Source organism: Eschscholzia californica, unplaced genomic scaffold (genome assembly GCF_041429995.1).
Source record: "Eschscholzia californica isolate CP2 unplaced genomic scaffold, dmEscCali1.0.p SCAF_2, whole genome shotgun sequence".
Lineage (NCBI taxonomy): Eukaryota > Viridiplantae > Streptophyta > Magnoliopsida > Ranunculales > Papaveraceae > Eschscholzia > Eschscholzia californica.
In genome coordinates this window covers 10,838,500-10,853,590 of record NW_028238309.1, presented here as the reverse complement: position 1 = coordinate 10,853,590, position 15,091 = coordinate 10,838,500, and the positions used below count along the sequence as shown (strand labels likewise).

At 37.4% G+C, this 15,091-nt stretch overlaps 1 protein-coding gene across 3 annotated transcripts; it reads right to left on the bottom strand.

The window, feature by feature from the left end:
- Positions 1 to 378: 378 nt before the first annotated feature.
- On the bottom strand, positions 379 to 14,709 carry OVA9 (glutamine-tRNA ligase, putative / glutaminyl-tRNA synthetase, putative / GlnRS). Of its 3 annotated transcripts, none has more exons than XM_086663951.1 (25): positions 14,340 to 14,709; positions 14,193 to 14,223; positions 13,899 to 14,033; positions 13,567 to 13,617; positions 13,391 to 13,462; positions 13,219 to 13,318; positions 11,887 to 11,982; positions 9,185 to 9,246; positions 8,944 to 9,048; positions 8,748 to 8,843; positions 6,576 to 6,728; positions 6,447 to 6,502; positions 5,484 to 5,574; positions 5,140 to 5,226; positions 4,850 to 5,047; positions 4,648 to 4,746; positions 4,059 to 4,190; positions 3,819 to 3,955; positions 2,991 to 3,090; positions 2,815 to 2,910; positions 1,498 to 1,598; positions 1,313 to 1,418; positions 1,123 to 1,212; positions 901 to 1,030; positions 379 to 724 (listed from the first exon to the last, which is right to left on the bottom strand). In XM_086663951.1, the coding sequence occupies exons 3-25, from the start codon at positions 14,028 to 14,030 to the stop codon at positions 627 to 629; spliced, it is 2,388 nt and encodes a 795-aa protein (XP_086520077.1). In that variant the 5' UTR covers positions 14,031 to 14,033; positions 14,193 to 14,223; positions 14,340 to 14,709; the 3' UTR covers positions 379 to 626. The 3 variants fall into 3 exon arrangements, with proteins under 3 accessions (XP_086520077.1, XP_086520078.1, XP_086520076.1); XM_086663952.1 differs by having other exon boundaries at positions 8,947 to 9,048; XM_086663950.1 differs by having other exon boundaries at positions 14,193 to 14,340.
- Between the last annotated feature and the right edge of the window lie 382 nt (positions 14,710 to 15,091).

The window sequence follows — 15,091 nt, the reverse complement described above, 5'->3', positions numbered from 1 at the left end:
GGGTTAATCCGTGACCAAAAATCTATAACAGACAAACTCTTGACCAAGCGCTAATTCCAGATTCAGACGTACAAAAAACAAACACAACCTAAGTCAGAAGTACGCATATCCATGCATTTAAATATCTTATATATTAAAGCTTGTCCCAGACACGGCTGACCCATAAGATAAAGAACAAGACCACAGAAGTAAACTTACCTCATACCTAAATAAGAATTAACTACCCATGAAGAGTGAAAAGGTCCTTCAAAAAAGAGAAAAGAGTTGACGTGAAAATGAAGATAGATGATTTCGTGTAAGTCAGGTATAACATTGACTTGTAACCTCTTCCAGCATTACTCTAAAATAAAACATGTTTTTTCATCTATCACCATAATGTAGAAATTCAAATTGAAATTCAAATTATCATACCAAAATAAAATAACAGTATCCACCATATGTTAATATCACTGTAAAATCAGACCCTAGAATTCTACTAAAACCCATTTCTAATTCCTGACTACAAATTCTTTTTAAACTGTACACCCTTTGTTTTTAGTCTGATGTAAGAGTAAAAGGTCGCAATAGTTTAGAGTTTTCAGCTTTCAGCTGCAGCTGAGTTCTCCTATAGAAGTTCCCACGAGCAACTACTTGCTCCCACCCTTCACGTACGAATCACGAAGTGTGACAGTTCTATTGAAGACGAGTTTCTCTTGAGTAGAATCTGGATCAACCGCAAAATATCCTGGAACAAGAATATAAAAAGAGTGAGAAACAAAATTAGAACAAAGATGACCCATCCTTTCGAGTTTTTTCAAGAATGGCAACTTTTTCATGTATAAATAACCCAATTAATATCTTTTATATAAAACTAAAGAGAAAACTTCGAAAAGATACTTAAAAGAGTGTTAAAAAGTTTACCAAGCCTTTCAAACTGAAACTTGTCTCCAACTGCAGCATCCCGTAGATAAGGCACAGCAATTGCTTCCGATATCACCTCTTTGGAGTTGGGGTTAAGATCAGCAAGGAAGTCCTCAAGTTCGGCAGGATTCTAACGCAACGATGATATCGAAGAGGGTAAGTCAAATGCAGCACATTCAGAAAACAAGTAATGAAGCAGAAAAAATTGAATCCGTTACCAACCTCGGAAAGGAAGAGCCTATCAAACAATCTAACTTCCACATTGAGAGGATTCACTCCAGGGGAAGGTTGTCCAACCCAATGAAGAACACCCTGAACCAAATTTCAAAGAGATCAGTAAATTAACGATATCATCATTTGTAACTTGAGCAAAATCCCAGTTGAAAACTCGTAGTTCCAAGTTTTAGGAGACCTTAGGCTTCGTCTGTTTCGAAGGATCGTACTCAGCTCGGATCTCAAGAATGGTCTCATTGTCGTCACCATAGATAACTTCCGTGCATTTGATGGGGAAAGCATATCTGCATTGAAGAGGGATCAGTGAACTTATGTACTTTTTTCAAGTAAAAGACAGGCTATAAGAGGGATTAGATGCACCACCTTAGCAGAACTGATTTCCCAGGAGCTAACCCATAGTAGTCTTTTGAATCCTTCGTCCGGAAATCAGAACGTTCAATGTATAGAACATTTGTAAAAGGAACCTAGTTTGAGAAAAGATTTGGAAATTACTTTCAATCAAAACAATGTTTACATGCTTAAGTTATAACTACCGAGGCACTAGAAGGGATCTGACTCTTGTGTCTTCTCAATTCTCGAGTTGATACATTAATATAATATGGAAACACGTGCCTATTTGTATCATCGAAAAACTCATGCCCTTAGTACACAATTATAGTTGCTCATTCATTACCTCTTAATTCTTATTCACTATAACAGTTGGGCAAAATCCAGTAGAACCTAGAAAGGTCAGAATTTAATTTACTAAAATTTCCAGTGGTCATTAAAGTTAGAACTTTTTAGGACAGTCTCATTTTCACTTGTCGCCGGGTCATGATTGATGAGACCAGGATCATTGTGATCATCAAGTTATCGTGACTCGTTGCGTGTGTAAGTGTCAAGGAGGGTACCTAGCACCATGACTCCTAAGCAAATGACAACTGTAAGTTTCCCCATTTGTGCTTGTCAATTTGGTGAGGCATAAGCACAATTCAGCTAATACAGTGACAATATCAGATAGGTTGTCTGCTTCCTTTTTCAAGGATTATGTTGAGCTTCTATCAACCCAAGAAGTTATATCTCATAAAGCATTTATGTAGCTCGGGTAGGTCTTAAAGGAGACGAATGGATGTTACAGCACGGAAGCAACCCAAACAATCACATTGGACCACCCGAATCTGAAAACCTAAGCATGACTTTACCAAGACAATTTTTAAATGTTTTCCTGCCTCAAGGTTGTTTGCTATGAAAAAGCGAAGCGCCGCCTTGAGGTGTGTACTTGATGCGCAAAAGGCGTATGCTAAATCTTGAAGAAAAAACAATTGATAAGCTTTCTACACTTTCCTAGCATAATATAAAGATTCAAGTGTTTAACACGAAAATAAAAATGTTTTTACTTCTTGTGCTGCATAAACTTAAAAGATGCTTGCAAATTCTATTTTTTCTGTAGATGTGTGCGCCCCGAGGCAAAAACATACCACCTCAAGGCGCATCTCGAGACGTACGCATCTACTGAATTTTAAAACATTCAAGAGTTTCCAAATTAACTGGACAGAATGAATAGCCAAATAGATAAGCAGAAAGCTTCTATCTGTTGAGAGCCCATGAGCATCCAGTAAACTATCATTCTTCATTAAGATTCTGATCCTTAAGTTGATAACAAAGAAATTATAGTTTCTCAGCACAGAGTTTGGAACTTGCCTTGTAAAAAGCAGATGCATCATCTGTCTGAGCATCAGGCCACTTCTTTGCATCGAGGTCCACAACTGCTTTGTCATCTAAATTTGTAATCACGACCTGGAGAAGAAGAGAAGTTCAACAGAATTCGTACTATGATCGCATAACGTAGTCAATAACGAATTGCACCAAAATAATACCTTCAGAGGATGCAACACAACCATTACTCTGGCTGCTTTTTTGTTGAGGTCTTCCCTTACATGGTATTCGAGGCGGTCCAAGCGTATCATGCTATTATCACTACAAAATGTGAGTTTAATACATATAGATTAGAATAAGATCATACCGATGGAACAATTGTAATAACAGATAAGGTTCACTGTCATGATATATATACTATATATATATATATATATATGTATATTTATATATCCAGTTATACATATGCAGAGAAAGAGAAAGAGAAAGTGCAACATCGAGACGATAACCAGAAAGCAACATGCCTATATGTGAACATCCGAAAGATAAGATTAGTCCATGTGCATTTTACACGCCGACAAATCCATAAGTAAACAATATGGTCCTAAATCGACTCCTTAGTCATGCAGCCATGTCTGTGCGATCGTGTTTTCCCAGAACCCTTAGCAATAACATTACTTCAAGTCTTCGACTTGAACATACAATAAGTAACAGAAGTCACAACCTCCGTAACTATGCATGCTAATCAACATTGTGCATTCAAGATTTAGAAAGTATAAATACTGAAACTGAAATATTACTAATTTGGAAAGTGCATGTGTGTGTCTCTAACTGTAATTAAAAAAAAATTGAATGAACATATTGAAAAACAAGAATAGGGGTACAAGTTACACATTAGATTGGACTACTATAATATGACATTACATTGTCCCAATTATACTGTATATAATTATTGATGTATAAAGTAGTACTATAATATAAATTTCTAGAGTAAACATGCGATGGGAAAACATGAAACACATGAACATGCAGTACAAGGAAAGTCCAACCTTCTAGTAATTCCAATTCCTCGAACAAAAGTATTGATTGCGGTTGAAGACACTCCTCGTCTTCGTAAACCAGCTAGTGTCATTAGACGAGGATCATCCCAGCCGTCTACCCACTTTTCAGTCACAAGACGATTCAACTGCAAAGCAAAAAAATAGTTCACTGAAATGACCTAAAAATCATCAATTACACAAGATTAACTTTTGAGTTTATCTTAGATTTGGGCATGAGAAGGGGCATACCTTACGCTTAGACATTACAGTGTTAGTGATATTCAACCGTGAATACTCCCACACATAGGGTTGGTAAAGGCCCAATGCATCTAACAACCAGTAGTATGAAGCACGGCGAGTCTCAAATTCAAGTGTGCAAAGCTGCAAGCGAAGTGTAACACTTGTAAATGATCGTGTGCAGCAAACTTTTAGGATTTTTGTAGTTCACATAAGAAATCTATGCCCTAAAAGCTAATGGATCATATATGAGAAAGAAATAATATGCAACAAAGCAACACATGGTAGCAAAACTGCATACATTTAACTTTAGTGGTGATATGAGTGAGATGCAAGTTATTTTAGGTAGACATTTTGGTCTTTCTGAAAACAAAATATTTCTCACACTCGCAGGCTGGACGCAGGGGATATTTATTCCCTCGGCCTACCAATTACCCCCTTTTGGCCGGGTTGCCTACGCTTGGTGAGGTTGCCTTAGCGTGCTCCGTCTTCTTGAGACGGATGCTCGCTGCGGCCGTAAGAGTGTATGTACGGACTATTTAGTAGTTGTGAAGTTATACATAACTAAAAGAAAAAAGTACAACATAATGAAGCAACATACCGAATGAGTGATATTTTCTAGAGAATCCACAATACAATGAGCATAGTCATAACTGGGATAAATACACCACTTGTCTCCAGCATGGGGATGAGGAGTGAACTGGAGAGAAATAACGTATTTAAGCAATGACTCTGAGCAACAACGTAAATTTTTATGATAACATGTATGGACTTTAAATGAAAAAATAAATGTTTTGATTTACCTTAATACGGTACGCAATCAGATCATACATATTATAGTTATCACTCTGCATGTCTTGCTTCATGCGGAGTGTCGCTTTGCCTTCTTCTATCAAACCCCGTTTCATGTCATCAAACAACTTTAGTGATTCTGCAATTGGCCTATCCCTCCAAGGGCTGTTCATCTTTTTCTCTCTGTACTCTTTTATTTCAACAGCATTCTAAAAACAGTAGAAGCTAATAATTAACTTGATTCACTTAATGGTTTTATAAATAACTTGATCATATCAATGAAATACTAGTAAACAACAACCTGATGATCAACATAAGCATGGCCCCTCCTAATTAGCTCCACAGCCAAATCGTACAGATCTTGGAAATAATCACTGGTGTAAGTGGTCTGCGAAAATATTAAGATGTCAAGGGGAAGCCAAGCATAAAATTTTGAATAGTTAATAACTAGTGATATTTTCCATCTAATTAACAGAAGTTCTCAACCATCAGCTACAAGTAAGTTCCACAAAAGAATAAATAAAGCTTGCTACTGCCACTGTGCCACTAAATGCAACCTAAAGGCTAAAGTACAAGAGAGTAAAATAGGATTAACATCAGACCAAATCACTTAACGAGGAATAGAGTTCCTCGAGAGAAGTATACCTTGAAAGGTTTCCAGCCCATCCATTGCACTATTTCTTCAATGTGATCAATGTATTCTTTCTTTTCAGCCTCAGGGTTTGTGTCATCGAACCTACAGCCATTGAATCCCAAGTATCAGAAGCTGAGCAGGTTGAAACTAGAAAATGAATTTCTATAGCATAAGTTACTTAAATAGCTGATCAAACTGATTATAAAGCTCTTCATGTTTAATCCATGGGAAAAAAAAAATGAAGACTTTCTTCATTGATTACCCCTTCAAAACATTATTAGGAACAGGTTTTTATCACCTGCCTTTTTGTTGAAGCACTCTTTTACTAGGTCAATGAAAGTTTATTGAGCATTTCAAGATATCTAGGGTTCTCAACTCAAAGGGTCAATAAGTTAAACCAACTTCCAGTATGTTGGTAAAAACAGAGATAAGTCGGCATGAGAACGGTACAGTACACAAAAACCAGAACAAAAGCTCCAGATGATGAATTTTCTATGAGGAAACTATGAGGCATCCTGAACAAAGTTTGATATATTTACTCCTTCAAATACCACCTGGAATCATCTTTTCATGCCTATAACCTATGATTTGCAACTGACTTCCTTGTTATAGGCTTATAGCCATCTGCTGTTATATCCAAGTAACGACAAAAATATTCCACTTAAATGATAGGAGACACCTAGCCTAAATGAAACCCAAAAAGTACATTTGTTAAAGATAATCCACTTGGATCTGTCACTGTGTCACACCTAGCCTTAAGGTTTACCCCGCAGAATGTATTCCACAGTCCCAGTGGAAGAAGCCAGAAAGTTGCAAATTGACAATGTTTTTCACTTTTTCTCACTGAAGCTATGCACTTACTCTTCTTTCATTAGTGTGTAATATTTATGCCTAAACAGGAATGACTTTAGAATTTAGATCATATTAGGAAGAATAATTGCAGAATGCAAAGGACCTGGTGAACTAAAGCTTACCGTAGATAGCAACATCCATCCCTCTCTTTTGCCAGTCCAAAACTGACGAACATAGCCTGTATAACCATATTAGCTAGAAATCTCGACAATAATATTGGATCATAAGAATTTATAGGATGATGTAAATACCTTTGCATGACCAATATGCAAGTACCCATTTGGTTCAGGAGGGAAACGGGTATAGACCCTTCCTCCTGTTGCTTTCAAATGCTTTTCAAGAATTTCCTTTGTATTGCAAACTCTTAGTACAGGGCGGTCACTAAAAAATACTTCAGTGTGAACCTACCATCCAAAATTCATGAATAATGAAGCTTAGTCAAATTCCTTGGAGTACCCAAGGTTAAATTCAGATTTGGAACAAATTTTGTTCTCCCTGGAAAGAGAAACATTTGGAATTGAAGTCTACTACAAATATTTTAAGAACACAATGACAAACATTTAGTGTATGTTATATGACTGTCGGTCTAAAAACTGATTACTTTGTTTATTGACCACTCATTGGCTAGCTCCTTGACGTGCTTGTGTTTCTACATCCATATCACTGGCAACGTATTTATATTATTTAAATATTTTTCGTTCGGTCACCTCGTAGAAATATATGCGAAAGGAGACAGTAAGTGAAGTTCCTTCTCAGTCTAGTAGTAAATAGTAACACATTTATCATTAAGGTAGAAATACGCCGACATTCAGTTCAACGATTATACCAAGCTAACAATAGCCAAAAAGAAGCAGTACTAGAAAACTTGTCTACGTGAATATTCAAGAAAACCAATAACCTCAGGAAATTTAACTGACACATGAAAGCAAGAACTACGAGCTGAAGCTTCAGAAGGAACACGTGTTGTGAAGCAAATGCACAATCAACATATATGTTAATTATGTTATCAAGGTTTTAGGAATGTAGCAGCACAAATGGTTGACCCACATATTATTATATTAAAGTGAAAATGGAAATGAGCAAACACCAACCATCAAATAACATGTAAACTATACACATCTTCATGCTAAAGTAGTACGAACAAGGTTTACCAAGTAACTGGAATAGTGAATTAACAGCTAAATTGATATAAGGACATCAATGGAAGCCGAATGGGCTGCCCCCGAAGGGATATCAAGTGCTCTACTAGGCGTATTCTGGATAGAGTTTTAGAAGTTTAGGTCTTTAGGAAATCAGTGATTAGTTTGGATAGGGGTGTGCAAAAGTAGACCGAACCAATCAAACCAAACCGATCCAAACCGGTCCATTCGGTTTTCAAACCAAACCAAACAACGAGTGGTTTGGTATGGTTGTACATTTTCAAAAACCAACTGGCTTGGTTCGGTAAGCGGATGTAATTTTTAGGAACCATTAAAACCAAACCGAACCAGTCAAGTTAAATTAATATATATATATATAATTTCATATTTACTTAATTTTTTCTAGAATATATCTACCATATCTCTATAATTTCATACAAATACATATCTTTCATCAAGTTCTTGCTAGAAACAAGAATAACTACTACCCATACAAAACAACAACACTACTACAATATAATGTTACTAGCTAATATTAGATTAAAAACAATTCATGTATCATTAATGTTACTAGCTGCTATAAAATATTTTGGTCGGTGGCCTGCACATGTCTTTAATGTTTTAAATGTTTTTCAAGGTATTATGTTAATTTAATTGTTTCTGCAGATTTTTAAGGAGTGTTGTCTTGATTTTATACGTCAATGTATGAAGAAAGTAACTCGATTTGTCGATTTTCATGGAGAACATGTTGTTTTTATGGATGGTTTGGTATCCAGTGGTATCTAAACCGCTTATGATGGTTTGGTTATTAACCGAATCAAACCCTGAGCGGTTTGGTAACGGTTTGAAAAATCACTAACCAAACCATGAGCGGTTTGGTAATGGATGACACCAAAATACCGGATACCGAACCAACGAACACCCCTAAGTTTGGACTCATCTTGCAACTATATACTTGTTATTTATCTCGCTAAGCAAGTTAGGTTATGATGTAAACGGAGTTCAGCGTGAATTAGGAATTCATACAGGGAACTAAGTTGTTATGGTCACTTCTGAGTCACCGGAAACTAAAGTTGTTATCTCTTTTTTTTATCTTCATTTATGCTTTTTATGCTTATTTATCATGCTTTCTAGGTGTTAAACGTAGGTTTACTTTATTAGTCTTAGTTTTCATCGCAGCATTTTACATTTTTTAACAAGAGAGAAATTATACTAGCATGTAATTATGTATCAACATGTAGAATTACATTTTGTAGAACACCCGATAACCATAACATCAATTACCTTCAAATTTTCTTCGGGTTGGGGGAATATTGTAAATGGATTGAGTTCTTCTTCAGAAGGTGGTACAGAAGGCGTCTGCACAGCTACTTCTTTCGGCTACAAATTAATAACAAGGAGAATAAATGAAAGGAAAAGGTAGGTTCGACATAACAAGCAAACTAAATCTGTTGACATATAAACTGTACTTGGTTCATACTACCTCTTCTTTAGCAAGCTTCTCCTTCTTTTTCTTGGTTGGCTTTTCATTATCTGCAGCGGTCCTCTCCCCTAGTATTTCATATAATTTATCGTCTATTACTTGCTGTTAGGGAAACAAAACATAAAGCAGAAAATTAGAGACACAAGAGAGAGAGAGAGAGAGAGAGAGAGAGAGAACGTGAATAAATCAATTTACATCTATCACTATTTGACTAACGACGAGGAGAATAGGAGATCACCTTCACAATTTTCGGATCGGCCCATGGGTGTGTGCTTCGAACTTGTCCAAATAGTTCACCAACTGCAAAAGGACATGATGTCAATGTCAGAGACTCAGGTCCCAAAGTGTGAACTAAAGATCTTTTTTTTTTTGAAGATTTGATTGAATATATAGAAAAGAGAACTATACAAACGGCAGCGACAAAGAATAAAGAGAAAACAGGAAAGAAAAGAGTGAGGCTAAGATGGATTCTTCACGATATCCACGCCTCCCAATTACAGACTATATCGACATAAGACGAGTGCCTAAACTTTGGGATTCCCTTCGCCCACATACATATAATCGACTTAACATCATCCACGTCTAGGCTCGTGTTCTCATTAGCCTCCTTGAATATTTTGCTATTCCGGTCCTTCCATATGCTCCACACAATAGCCACTGGGATAATACTCCAGATCTCTTTCCTTAACTTAGGCTTCGGGATGGAGTGCCATTGTTCGAACAGTTGAGGGACTGTTGAGGGCATACACCATGTTATCTTGCATGTCGATAGGAAATAGGACCAGATCCCACTGGATACCTTACAATGGAGGAATAGGTGGTCTCTTGATTCCTCCTCCTTTTTGCATAGAATACATCGATTTACCAACTGGAAACCTCTGCGTTTTAGCTTGTCCACCGTCGGCAACCTATCTAGTAAGGTGGCCCAAAGCATAAATCCAACTCTTGGAGGGGCTGCCACCCTCCTTAGTACTTTTACTAAGGTTGGAGCTATGATTTGGTCACCTCCATCCAGTAATCCATAGCACTGTTTGACCGAAAGCGATTCCTTTGCGTCATGGTTCCACACTCTTTTGTCTTCCTCATTGCCTAGGGTGACTGCCTGTAAGGTCTCAAGAAAAACCAAGTACGAGTTGATTTCCCAGTCATTTAGTGCCCTTCTCACATTGACTTCCCAAACTTGGGTCTCCTGATTGAACATGTTCTGCACCAATACCTTCTTGTCTGAAGCTATAGCATAAATCAAAGGAAACTGAACCATAAGACTAGTAGGACCCAACCATACATCAGACCAGAATTTAATCTTCCTCCCGTCACCTACTTCCCACCTGGTTAAGCTTCGATACTTGGCAAGGAAGCCTTGGATTCCTTTCCACACGCCACAACCGAAAGATGAATTACGTACCCTAACAGCCCATTGCTCCGGGTCTTCACCATACTTATCCCCCACCACCTCTCTCCACAATTTTCCGGCTTCTTGGTCGAACCTCCAAATCCATTTAGATAGCAGAGCTTGATTCATAACCTTCAGCTTCTTTACACCGAGACCACCTTTACCTTTAGAAGTGTTAACGTATTTCCATGCCACCCAATGCATTCTCTTACTCTCCGACTTCCCATTCCATAGGAAATTGTTCATCTTAGTATCAATAACCTTTAGTACTCCGGAGGGGATGGAAAAAAGTGAGAGGTAGTATGTTGGTAGAGCTTGGAGTACCGACTTAATAAGAGTCACCTTCCCACCTCGGGAGAGAACCGAACCTTTCCACATGGCCAATTTCCTGTTTACTCTCTCAATCACCGGGTCCCAAAGGACTTTTGCTTTATATCTATGTCCTAGAGGCAGACCCAAGTAAGAAGTTGGCAACGTACCTAACGGACATCCGAAGCTGTTGAGTAGTTCATGGTTGCGATTATCATCCCCCACTTTTGTGGCCTCATAGACATATGATTTCTCCATGTTTACCTTCAAACCTGAGGCTAGTTCATACCAGAGGAGGATCTCCCTTAGCTTAGCCAATTGATCTGCATTCTCGTCTAGGAAAAAAAGTGTATCATCCGCAAATTGAAGGTGATTAATTCTTCTACTCGATACAGATGCCTGAAAACCTGAGACCCAATCCTTGCTTTCCGCTAGTTGCATACAATAACTCAGAACTTCCCCCACCAACAGGAAAAGAAAGGGGGAAATTGGATCCCCTTGCCTGATCCCTCTCGAGCTCTGGAATACCATGGATGGCCTCCCATTAACCAGAACTGAGAATGTAGCCGAGGAGATGCACCCATAGATCCATGATCTCCACTTATAGCCAAAACCCATACGCTCCATGATCTGATATAAGAAATCCCAGCTTATTCTGTCGTAAGCCTTTTCTAGATCAGCTTTAACGATTAGGCCCCTCTTATTTGTCCTCCTCCTTGAGTCTATTAGCTCATTAGCTACGAGCACTCCATCTAGAATTTGTCTACGAGCACTCCATGTGAACTAAAGATCTGGTTCACCCATTATTTTGGATTTTTGCCATGTACGGTAATAAGACCCTTCATAAATATAACTCAATTACAAGCAAATGGTTCACACTGAAAGTACCGAGCCGTTAATACAGTTGTACAACTTGTACTGCTTCTAATTTTACAAATGACAAATATGCATCCTAATATCAGTTCAAACAACTCCTAGTATGTTCAAAAACCAAAAGGTTAGGCAGTAAGAAACGCATCAATAGTAGTTCAGTACAGGATGTCTAGTTGTTGAACTGATAATGAAGTTTACACTCATGATAGAATTTAACCACTAAGCATTCATTCAGTACTAACTTTTTTTAACGTCGAATCGGTAGTATCTTTACAAAAAAGTTGGGCACAAAGCACAATAAATGAAACCAGAAGATATGAAAAGAGAACATCGATAGATTGTTTCAAACGGGAACAAATACTAACCATTTATTCGGTAGCGTAACTCCAAGATGGCATCTCTCTTCTCTTCCAAAACCTTAGAAACTGTGAATTCAATTTCCTCTAAAGAAACCTCCACACCTGCAAGAAACAAAATTATCACTAACACGATAAGAATAAATATTCTTAAAGAAAACTCAACCTTTCTTAATGTTTTATTTACAAACTTAGCACAATTACGTACTAATATAAGGGCATGGGTGGAGGGAAAATATTTTATATGTTTGTCAAAGGTGGCACCGCGGCGCTACCACCACTCCAAAAGGCTCTACTTCATAATACTGGAGACACTCTTCTCTGATTTTGTGCATGATTCATCATCATAAGTTCATAGTGAACTTAGGTGTTTAGAGACTCAAATAAATAGATTATCAATAAGTAACATATCACTTCTCTATTAATATATCTGACCATGAATGCCGGTTCCTGATGGAGCACAAATATACACTACCTGTCGAGAAAACTTAGCCCCTATATACCGTACTGGTAGTACAGTTAGAGTGGGGAAGAGATTACAGAGAGAAAAAATAGCAAATTAAAAGCTTCTTCCCTCTATATTTAAAGAGAAAGATTTAGAGAAAATATGTAGAGATAGCGACACCGCGTAAAGCGAGAAATTGGTGAAAGAAGATGAAAAATACCCATAACGGCTTTCTCTTTTCTTTTCCTTATTTCTCTCCTCATTTCCTTCTTTCTTTTTCCAAATAATTTAGTATAATCTAGATTTTTCATAAAGATATTTAGTGAACCGAGTCACTTCACCCAAGACTCAATTGGATCTTGTGTAACCCAAAGAGCTACTTGTTGATTTCCTGGATCCACAAATCGTCCCAAATCAACTCGTTTCATGATCCTAACTGCAGAGGTTAATTGTTGGGAATTCTACAAAATGGTGGCTAACGTTGACTTCGGTGTTGAAGTGGACATAATATTGAAGTTAATTATCTAAAGCAACCTACATAAAGCAAGTGATTTTAGTCCACACTATTAAAAATTTAAGTAGAGGACAATTGCTCTATACACTTCATTAGAGAGGTGAACAAGCAAACAATTTTGCATGTGTTTTACGGTTTAACACTTTCACCTCTATTACACGTGACTTAATTTATCTTAGTTTCCTTAATGAGATGATTAAACAGGGTAATCATATAAGAAACAGTTGACCAGAAATCATTTATTTATGATAACACTCTCCAACAAAAGTTAGAATAGTATAAAAATGAGCAGAACGTACTCACAACTCACAAGTCACAAATACAACTGCAAGGATAATCAACTAACTGACCTAGCGTAAATCATTTCTAGCCAAAAACCTACCTACTCCACAAGCCTCTTCAAATTCATGCAATTGAAGATTCTCTGAACCAACGCGGCTAAGAAATGAAAAAGCCGCTTCTAACTGAGCAGGGCTTTTAATCTGCAATGTTCATAAAACCAGTTGTCAACCTCATTCCAGAGGCACAATAAATTAAATTAAATCATATGGTACCTTCAGTGACACAATGTATTCAAGCAAAGTTGGTCGATGTATAAGGGCATTAGGAGGAAATTTAGTCGCAACCTGACCCATAAATAGAGCAACATCAAAATTCAATTACAGAAAAGCTTCAATTTTACTTAATTAAAGTAACATTGTAACAACAAAAAATTGATCGACGAATTCACCGTGTAAATGAGGTTTCCGACCGCCCTGCTACATCCATCAGTCACAGCTGCCTGAGAAAATAGATGAAATTGTTATTTTGAAAAGAATAAAGTTTGGGTTTGGGTGAAAATTTCGGTAGGAATGGAAATGGAAATATTTCGGTCATTTCGACCAAAATAATATTTCCATGACAATGCATTGTTAAGAGAAACTTAGTTAAATTACGGTTTCGATGAAAATTTCGGTAGGCATGGAAACGAAAATATTTCAAAATTTAATTTCTTGATTTTGATCGATGCATGAAATGTTATGACTTATGAGATTAGAAGTAAACTTTATAAGAAACCAATACCTCATGGATTACGGCTGTTAAGTTGGTGGTAACCTTGTTATTTGCAATAGTGTTCTTGGCTGTCCGTTCATCCAACCCAATTTTCAGAAACAAATCCAAACATTTCTCCTTGTTCTCTTCTTTACCCACCATTCTCTACAAAAATTTAAGCTCTAAATCAATTAAACCAAAACAGTTTATCTAGAATCAAGATATATCAACAAATTAGGGTTTTGGGAGCTGTGAAACTAGGGTTTGCTATGAGCAATATCAGATGCTTGACTGTAAAAAGAGAGATAGAGAGAATTTTATTACCTCAAAATCAAGAGAACGAGATATGGATGCCCTAACAGTAGTAAACAATAGAGACACAGTGAGAGAGATAAAGAGCGACAGTGAGAAGAGAGAGAGAGAGAGAGGCGAGGGGGTTTTGCGCGAGGAGAGGGTTGAAGACAAACTTACACAGAGTAAATCTCAATCCTCCAAGAGAAAGTCGAGAGAGTAAATCTGAACCATTCGGATGGTGTAAAAATAACCTTACGGGAGATTTTATAGGCAATGCCCTAACTTGTTAGGCAATCTTGCTAAAGGCGTCCTAATTTGGCTAGAGGCAATGTGCGGATAGAAGGCAATGCCCGGGCCATGTTTGACCTAACGGCGTCGTTAGGTCAACTGTTAAGTCAATACACTTTGACTTAAGTCATCCCTCCCATTCTCAAAAAAAACTGATCGAGATGTTCCAAAAAAAATCGAGAGGGAGAAAGAACCTTCCTTGTCTCATCTTCGTGAATCTCTCATACTTCTTCAAATTTCGTATCTCCCTCTTTCTGTCAATTGGTTATTAGGGGTTTTAGGGGTGTTCATTGGTTCGGTATCCGGTATTTTGTTGTCATCCGTTACCAAACCACTCATGGTTTGGTTAATGATTTTTCAAACCGTTACCAAACCGGTCAGAGTTTGGTTCGGTTACTAACCAAACCATCATAAGCGGTTTGGATACTACTGGATACCAAACCATCCATAAAACACAATTTGTTCTCCATGAAAATCGGCGAATCGAGTTACTTTCTTCATATATTGACGTATAAAATCAAGACAACACTCCTGAAAAACCTGGAGAAACAATCAAACTAACATAATGCATCAAAAAAACATTTGAAACATGAAAGACATGTGCAGGTCCCCCGCCGAAAATTATATAGTAGCTAGTAACA

Bases quoted from the DNA above. Each gene is read 5' to 3' on its own strand.
- OVA9 (XM_086663951.1), bottom strand. From the start codon at position 14,030: ATGGTGGGTAAAGAAGAGAACAAGGAGAAATGTTTGGATTTGTTTCTG. The intron at 13,319-13,390 runs GTACCATATGAT...TGAACATTGCAG, and splicing joins AATACATTGTGTCACTGAAG to ATTAAAAGCCCTGCTCAGTT. The intron at 3,956-4,058 runs GTATGCCCCTTC...TTTGCTTTGCAG, and splicing joins CTGTAATGTCTAAGCGTAAG to TTGAATCGTCTTGTGACTGA.